The 8,001-nt window shown below is 30.2% G+C and overlaps 4 protein-coding genes across 4 annotated transcripts; 2 read left to right on the forward strand and 2 right to left on the reverse strand.

The window, feature by feature from the left end:
• Window positions 1–115: 115 nt before the first annotated feature.
• LOC131668302 (adenosine 5'-monophosphoramidase HINT1) lies at window positions 116–936 on the forward strand. Its single transcript, XM_058942358.1, has 2 exons — window positions 116–375; window positions 539–936. The coding sequence occupies exons 1-2, from the start codon at window positions 172–174 to the stop codon at window positions 806–808; spliced, it is 474 nt and encodes a 157-aa protein (XP_058798341.1). The 5' UTR covers window positions 116–171; the 3' UTR covers window positions 809–936.
• LOC131668301 (dihydrofolate reductase) lies at window positions 877–2,258 on the reverse strand. Its single transcript, XM_058942357.1, has 5 exons — window positions 2,079–2,258; window positions 1,477–1,632; window positions 1,279–1,402; window positions 1,104–1,213; window positions 877–1,029 (listed from the first exon to the last, which is right to left on the reverse strand). Exons 1-5 carry the CDS (start codon window positions 2,159–2,161, stop codon window positions 945–947), a joined length of 558 nt encoding a protein of 185 aa, XP_058798340.1. The 5' UTR covers window positions 2,162–2,258; the 3' UTR covers window positions 877–944.
• Window positions 2,259–4,371: 2,113 nt separating this feature from the next.
• LOC131668310 (uncharacterized) lies at window positions 4,372–5,960 on the forward strand. Its single transcript, XM_058942374.1, has 2 exons — window positions 4,372–5,187; window positions 5,271–5,960. The coding sequence occupies exons 1-2, from the start codon at window positions 4,629–4,631 to the stop codon at window positions 5,684–5,686; spliced, it is 975 nt and encodes a 324-aa protein (XP_058798357.1). The 5' UTR covers window positions 4,372–4,628; the 3' UTR covers window positions 5,687–5,960.
• Window positions 5,961–6,226: 266 nt separating this feature from the next.
• Window positions 6,227–7,449, reverse strand: LOC131668320 (mediator of RNA polymerase II transcription subunit 21). Its single transcript, XM_058942389.1, has 3 exons — window positions 7,145–7,449; window positions 6,914–7,028; window positions 6,227–6,830 (listed from the first exon to the last, which is right to left on the reverse strand). Exons 1-3 carry the CDS (start codon window positions 7,184–7,186, stop codon window positions 6,442–6,444), a joined length of 546 nt encoding a protein of 181 aa, XP_058798372.1. The 5' UTR covers window positions 7,187–7,449; the 3' UTR covers window positions 6,227–6,441.
• Window positions 7,450–8,001: the final 552 nt, after the last annotated feature.

The raw sequence follows: 8,001 nt of genomic DNA on the forward strand, positions 1-8,001 counted from the left end.
CACTTATAAAATTTGAAGATACCGCTGGATTCTTGATGAAAGCCTCGGCAATGCAGAGTACTACTATTGCATTCAAGAAGCACTAATATCTCATATATATCATTGTATTTATATATTTTGTCCCTTTTTATTTAACGAACCTGAGTAGTTAATTAAAAAGAAAAAACAAGAATGAATTTAGTAGGTATAGTATTACGTGCATCGAGGTTATTCAGGTACTCATCACATAACGATTTTTTGAGAATCATTTCAAACACTAGAAAAATGGCGTCTGAAGTAGAAAAAGCGCAAAGTGCTACACCGGGTGGTGATACGATTTTTGGAAAAATATTAAGAAAAGAAATCCCTTGCAAGTTTATTTATGAAGATGATCGTGTAAGTTATCTAATTCAATAAAAAATATGTACATTTATATCATAATTTCAACAAATGTCAAATTTTATACTGTATTAACCTACCTCACCTATAGTATTTTTCCAAATTTTATCTTATCATTATCATTATTTGCAAGCTGATTACATATGTGTTTGTTTTTTAGTGTGTTGCATTTCATGACATCAGTGCTCAAGCTCCAACACATTTTTTGGTGATTCCACGAAAACCCATTCCTCAATTATCAAAAGCATGTGATGAAGATGAAAATCTCCTAGGTCATTTGATGAATGTTGCTCAGAAAGTTGCTAAGCAAGAAGGATTAGACAATGGATTTCGCTTAGTAATTAATGATGGTAAAGATGGTGCACAGTCAGTATTTCACTTACATTTACATGTACTAGGAGGACGTCAAATGCAATGGCCACCTGGATAATTACTGCATAGTGCCAGAAAAAATTTTAATAAGTTCAAAAATCTATGCATTTTAAATTTGATAATAAAAATAAAAATTTATTACAATAAACTTATTTTTCTGTACAATATGTATACATAAAAAATTCTACTTTATTTCATTGATTTCTTTTTTTTTCATAAACTTCATATTCAAATGTAATATCCTTTTCTTGCTGCATACCTTGTGGAACTTCTGGGTCTCTAAAAATCAAATTCTAATTATGTTCACATAGAAAATATTTTTATTACGTGTAAGAAAGCAACTGGATACTAACTTAACTAAAACATAGTTTTCTGGAATTTGTGGAAAGAAAGTATCACAATCAAAATGCTTTTTGATTCTAGTTAAATATAGTCTATAGAAATTAGGCGATTCCATTGATGCCTAGAAAAATATTATTTTATACATATTCAAATTGCAATGAATAACTCGAATAGATTTTTACAAACCTTGTAAACTGAACTTCCTCCAATTACCCATACTTGCTCTACATTATCTTTTAGAGGACTTTGGGATATTTTTTCCACTGCTTCAGGTAGATTTTTACAAACAATAGCATCATCTCCAAGATCACTTTAAAAAAGTTAATTAATATATCTGAATATGAGCAAAATACAAAATTATACATTCATTTAATGAACACTTACAGTGGTTGAGAAGTAAGTACCATGTTTATTCGATTTGCTAATGGTTTAAATTTCTTTGGAATGCTTTCCCAAGTACGTCTACCCATTAGGACTACATTTTTTTTATCAGTGTCATTTGTTGTGGATGTCATTTTAGTAAAAAAATCCATTTCTTTTCTGTACAAAAATCAAACAAAATAATAAAAACATGATTTACATATTGTTAAAGCTATTATGATAATACCATAAGCAATCATTATAGAAATAACATATTATGTTGAAACTGCTATCAACTTTGATTTCAAACATAATTAACTAGTATACTAAGGTGGACAGTAGCACGCGCATGTCAAGAATCTTTCCCGAACATGTTAGGAACGATATTTCTCAAAATAACGTCTGGAAAGTGCGAATTTGAGCGCACGTTTTTCGCCGAGCGTGCGGGAAAGTCGTACTGTATGCATAGTGTGTTGAACAAATATTTTAAAGTAAAACTCTAATTTTTCAGAAAGTAAAAGAAAGAAACTCTGGCAAATGAAGAATTGGCAAAATCGAAAATGAGAGGTTAACTGATAGAAAAAATCGTGATTATTTAAAATGCGAAATTCAAAACGTTATCCTACCTCAAACGCCATGGCAAATCTCCATTGATTCCGATCCCCATATTTTCGCTTGCTGCAGCAATCAATTTTAGCTTAACTTGCATTTTTAAGTTAGTTTCAATCACAAATTAAGCCCGCGCTTCTTAGCAGAATATATAGCAAATACACAATGTATATACAAAGGTCAGAGATCGGATCAGATCTACCTATACATAGACAAGTTAAATGTTGTAAAGTGATAGTGTTGAAATTTTTTCATCTTATAACTATGATGCAATAAGATTGTTTTCTTTGTGATCGCAAATAATTATCTACTGGTTATATTGATGATTATTTAGTAAGAATTTTTCATTGAATATTACGTTGAACTTGATACGTTCATTGCATATAACATTATTGCGCATTTGAAAATCATATTAATTTTTTTTTATTTGTGAAGAGACAGCTTTGTTTTCGTTAAAATTGTCATATATAATTTATTCAACGTATCATAGGTATTATATGTATGTATGTGTGTATATATATATATATATATATATATATATATATATATATATATATATATAGATTTTAAATAGAAAACTTTATTATAACGATATATGCTTCAGTGTGTGCGCGTGCTTACAATTGTTGTAGCTTCACATTGAAATTATTATAATTTAGTTTTTAAATTTTTGCAAATTGAGGTGGATAGGGAAAAAAACTTATTTAAGATCTATCACATAAACAATTTGTAGCCCTTTTTCAATATGATATGCTATTTAAAATTTCATATTTTCCTGTCAGAAAGTTTACCGATCCTTCAGTAGTTCAAGTAGAAAAACAAATTTCATCAAGATCTATCAAGTGGGATATTTTTTTGTATTTTTGAATGGAAATTACTTTTCAAAATTTCGCTTTTTCGTGTTAAAATATATAACGCTATTGCGATTTTACTCATGTTAATTTTTCAAATTTTTGCAAAATTTGCGTGAATAACGGAAAAAATCAGCCCAGCTCACGTGATTTTTTTCAGCTAGGAAAATATTACAGATCAGTCGAATAGACATTTTTTGAGTTTCCAAATTTTTTGGCCTGCGGACAATTATGCTCGATGTTATATTATACACATAAACTATTGTGTACATAGTAATATGGAGTGAATCAGCACGTATCAATTCTTACGCTGTTACACTGTACACAGTAATATTGGTACATATAATAAAACCGTGCACAATTGTCCGTACACCAATTTTTTGAAGCCACATTTATGTCTCCATTCTTTTATCATATTTATGGTTAAAATTGATGTATTTCTAGCGTAAAAACTTTCAGCTAAAGAATATATTAAACTGATAAAATAAGTTACAGAGACTTATATTGAAAGTTTTAATCATTTGATCATAATCAACTAATTATGATCAAATATAAGTACAAATTTAATAAGCTTGTGGCAAAATTATGTTTTTCTACATATTAATTTTTAAATTATCAGATATAGAGTATTAATTTTTTAATGCGATCGAATTCAACTATATTCCCAACTATATGCATAAAAAGTTATATTTCATAAACATTTAAGAAGAGATTGAACCGAAAGCGTTGTTAATTATATTAAAATTGTTATAAAGTAATAATTATATAATAACAGAATACGTAATTATATATGTAATCAACGGTTTCGGTAGAATATCTCTTCTTGAATATGTGTATGTGTGTGTATTTGTTCATTCGACAATAAAACAAAGTTTGTTTCAAAAACAATTAAAAAAAAGTCCTTTCTTTATACGATTGAAAAGATACTTATATATTATAACAAAGAGATATAGTCATTTTTTTTGTTCAAAGGTATTTTTTTGAACGAGGTGTTTTAATGTTTATATATCATGTATGCCAATAATTAATGCATATTATTTATAATGTCGACAAAGATTTAGATGTATAAAGTAAATAAGAAATGTAAAAGAAAGTAATCTTTATTTTCGAAAATAAATATGTTTGTAAGATCTCCGGGATAAAATGCGCTTCTGTGTGAAACCGATGTGTCCTTCCAACAAACAAGCTTTTTCCTAAAGTGCGTAATATGCGTGTTATGAAACTTGACACCCGGGTTCAAGACGCATTTTACGCGCAGTAGGCAAAAAACAATTACCTATAAGACATTATATATCAGAGCATTTACAATTTCATAATTATACAAATAGTTCATAAAAAGCTTTTATAAAAAATTTTGATAAAACCGCTAATAAAACAATAAAATAATTGAATCAAAAGATACAATATAAAAGTACACAAAGATCGTCTGCGTGAAATAAATTAAGTAAATAAAAACAGGGAGACGGCAGACGTACGAAATTGCGAAGTTGCCAGTATAATTATATGATGGTATGAGGAGCAAGGTTATCGCGTAAAATGCGAATCTGTGGCATCCGTGCATTCCATGGTCACGTGTCCAAGTGTATATGTTTAATAGCCGGCGAAACCGTCGCAGAGCAGCAAGTGTCACGTAGTACGCATATACTTCAGCCGTGTATGCACACGATACCGGCTACTGCGATTACAGCATAAAAAATTGTTCATATAGTGAGTAAAATGACTGAAGTGAAAGTTCTCGACGGCGGCTTCTCAACGCAGCTTGCTACCCACGTAGGTGAAAGAATCGATGGCGATCCTTTATGGACGAGCAGATTTTTGTATACTAACCCAGATGCAGTTTATCAAACGCATCTTGACTTTTTGCGCGCTGGTTCCAATATCATTGAAACCAATACCTATCAAGCGTCAATGCCTGGATTCGTTAAATATCTCGATAAGAGCGAAGAGGAAAGTTTGCAATTGATTAAGACTGCTGTAGACTTAGCTAAGAAAGCTGTGAAAACATACAAAGAGGAAATCAAGGGTACTGAAGTTTCCAATCCAGAGCCCCTTATTGCTGGCTCTGTGGGTCCTTATGCAGCTTGCTTACATGATTGCTCTGAATATACTGGTGGATCCTATGGAAATATTGAGTCCATGGATTCAATTGTTGAATGGCATAAGCCTAGGATTCAAACACTAATAGATAGTGGTGTAGATTTGCTAGCCATTGAAACAATTCCATGTGCTCGAGAAGCAGAAGCATTAGTAGAATTTATGGCTAAAACCTATCCAGGTATAATTTTTGAATAGTTGGATTTCAATTTGATTGATATTTTGTAATTGATATATTTTGTCTTAATATATTATATTATTTAGGTACAAAGTTTTGGCTTTCATTTTCATGCAAAGAAGATGGAAAGAGTATAGCTGATGGTAGCAGCTTTAAAGAAACAGTTTTGAAGTGTTGGAAAGTAACAAAACCAGGACAGATTATTGCATGTGGTGTTAACTGCCTTGCACCAAGAGCTGTAACACCTCTTTTAAAATCAATCAGTCAAAAAGAAATCAATGAATTTATTTCTATGATTGCTTATCCTAATAGTGGAGAAAAATATTCTCCAGCAACTTATAGCTGGACAATCGATAATGACTTCCACCCTCCTGAAGAATTTGTAAAAGATTGGCTTGATATAGGAGTACGTTATATAGGAGGGTGTTGTAGAACTGGCAACAAAGATATTGAGAGAATTTCTGCTGAAGTCAAATGCTGGACCAAAAGTCATATTGCTTAAGCTTGAATGCTGTGATGTTTTGATATTCAGATTTTTCATTAAATAACACTTGTTACAATATTCCTGTTTTTGTTATTGACCAATTGACTAAATGTAATGATTTATAATTTACAGTGTTAATTTCCAAATGAAATTTAGTTTAGATAGAGTGAGTTTTACATCATGTCAATCAATTGAACAAAAATTATATATCAATAAATTATTATCTTGAAAATTTTGCATAAACATTTTTTTTTAATATTATACTGAAATTTATGTTGATGAAAATAAAATATGAAAATTACAATAAAATATTGTATTAAGTTATTTCACAAATTTTAATTTTGTATCTTAAGTTATTTTTAAATCAAACATTGAGTCACTATTGTTCTTTTACAACTTTGTCATTTCATATAAAAAAATCAAAGAAATCATTTAGATTCACATATTGTAATTATAAATAAATTTTATATTAGTAATATACAATACAGCAAATGTTTAAGTGACCATACTTTGACCTATGACAGTATATAGCAAATAAAATTATAACTATTCTTCTAATTAAGGCAAAGTTTTTATGAATAAAACATTTTCATAGTAGAATTCTCTTTCTTAATGTAACTTTTCCAAATAATTATTCTAATTTACATAATAATTAGTTTTATTATACCTAAAACTTCATTTACAAAGTCAAAAATAATGATTAACAAATAAAAAGCATTATATACATGTGATGAATAAATGAGATGAAAATTTTAGAAATCAAAATTATATATCTACATAGAATTGGATGATGCTTCTGGAATTTGATGATTTTTAAGATTCACATTATTTTGAGGTTCTTGCGTCACACTTACACTATTGGTAATACTACTCATACTAAGAGGTTGACTTGGATTAATTACGGTACTTGCAGTGGGATTTTGCATGTCCAATTGACTTTGAGCAATATCTTGGAGTGCAGCTTGAATTCTTTGCAATAATGCTTCACCTTGCTGTACTACCTCTTCAAGCCGTTCAGCTGCATCTTGATTATCTTGCTCCAACTTCATAAGACTTGCCACTTGAAGTTCTTGTGATGACTCTTCACTAGGTAAACTGTCAATTAATGTATCAATATCTTTAGCACACCTAGCAATTAAAGTTGCAAAAAGAGCTGCATAATCTACAATGTGATTGGAAAAGAAATATTTTTTAGTATAGTGTTATTAAAAATTGCTCAAGTGGCATCGTAAGATAAATGTTTACCTTCTTGAGATTGATTTTGTTGTTGAGGTGTATTATTTCGATCAAATCCCGGAAATTTGCTGGGTGTTGAATACTGTTGGAGAATTCCAACGCTGTTACAAAAGTACTCAGCTTGCTGTAATACATAAAAATTAATCACTTATATTTTATTAAGATAAATAATACATTGATTGTGATATTTTATATATTCAACTCGTTTCACTCATTAAAAATATGAAATTTTTCAATTACCTGATTAATTGTGTCTTGTAATTGAGTCAAACGGTCTGCCATGATAACCTTAAATTGTAAAGTTGACGAAAAGATTACTATTATGGTCTACTTATAGGGCGAGCAGCGTGTACACGAAAATCTCGTTCGCCTACAGAATGCTGTATACCGTCTAGTACAGAAATTTTCTGGAAAAATTTTTCACACATGCGAATTTTTTATACACCAAACGAGGCAAGCAGTGCATACGTGAAGATCTTTGCGCACGCGAGCATAGTTTACGTAAACATACTTGTCGCCCACACTAAGGGTGCTTCTCCAATACAAACGTAAATAGCAGGCAGCTATAGCGTAAAACCGTTTCGTTTCGTTTTAATGGCTGTGGGTACCTGAGGACTCCGATGCGCCACAATTTAAATTTGAGAGATAAAATTTGAAATTTAAAAGAATTTAAAAATTTTTATTGGTAAAAAGGGTAGGAGAAAAAGAGTAGGGAGAGTGTATGAATTATTTTATAAGGTATATGTGTAGGAAGGGTATAGTAATGATTGAGTTTAGTTGTCGGTAAAATAGGTGTTTTGAATTTGTGGTATAATAGTGTGGATGTAGAGTTAAGTTCGGTATATAAAATGATTTTGGAAGAAGTAAAGTTATATAAATAGGTTGCATTGTTTTAAAAAGTCTGTTATGAATTTGGATGTTATTTCATTTGGATTAGTTAATATTTCCTCGATGGATGTTGGGGGTTGTTTTTTCTTCTTTTACAAACAACTTTTGTAACATTTTGTAGTCTATTTGGTCAAGGCCAGGTGTGAAGTCTTCTTTGGTTGCTTTCAAGGATAAATTTAGTTCGTCTATATTGAAAGGAGAGTCAAGAT

Source organism: Phymastichus coffea, unplaced genomic scaffold (genome assembly GCF_024137745.1).
Source record: "Phymastichus coffea isolate CEN01 unplaced genomic scaffold, Cenicafe_Pcof_1.1 PCOF00076, whole genome shotgun sequence".
Lineage (NCBI taxonomy): Eukaryota > Metazoa > Arthropoda > Insecta > Hymenoptera > Eulophidae > Phymastichus > Phymastichus coffea.

Coding starts and splice junctions, on each gene's coding strand:
- LOC131668301 (XM_058942357.1), bottom strand. CDS start 2,161: ATGCAAGTTAAGCTAAAATTGATTGCTGCAGCAAGCGAAAATATGGGG. Junction 1,633..2,078: donor GATTTGCCATGGCGTTTGAG/GTAGGATAACGT, acceptor ATTTTTGTACAG/AAAAGAAATGGATTTTTTTA. Junction 1,030..1,103: donor GAAAACTATGTTTTAGTTAA/GTTAGTATCCAG, acceptor TTTGATTTTTAG/AGACCCAGAAGTTCCACAAG.
- LOC131668302 (XM_058942358.1), top strand. CDS start 172: ATGAATTTAGTAGGTATAGTATTACGTGCATCGAGGTTATTCAGGTAC. Junction 376..538: donor TTATTTATGAAGATGATCGT/GTAAGTTATCTA, acceptor TTTGTTTTTTAG/TGTGTTGCATTTCATGACAT.
- LOC131668320 (XM_058942389.1), bottom strand. CDS start 7,186: ATGGCAGACCGTTTGACTCAATTACAAGACACAATTAATCAG. Junction 7,029..7,144: donor TACAAGACACAATTAATCAG/GTAATTGAAAAA, acceptor TATGTATTACAG/CAAGCTGAGTACTTTTGTAA. Junction 6,831..6,913: donor ACAAAATCAATCTCAAGAAG/GTAAACATTTAT, acceptor ATCACATTGTAG/ATTATGCAGCTCTTTTTGCA.
- LOC131668310 (XM_058942374.1), top strand. CDS start 4,629: ATGACTGAAGTGAAAGTTCTCGACGGCGGCTTCTCAACGCAGCTTGCT. Junction 5,188..5,270: donor TATGGCTAAAACCTATCCAG/GTATAATTTTTG, acceptor TATATTATTTAG/GTACAAAGTTTTGGCTTTCA.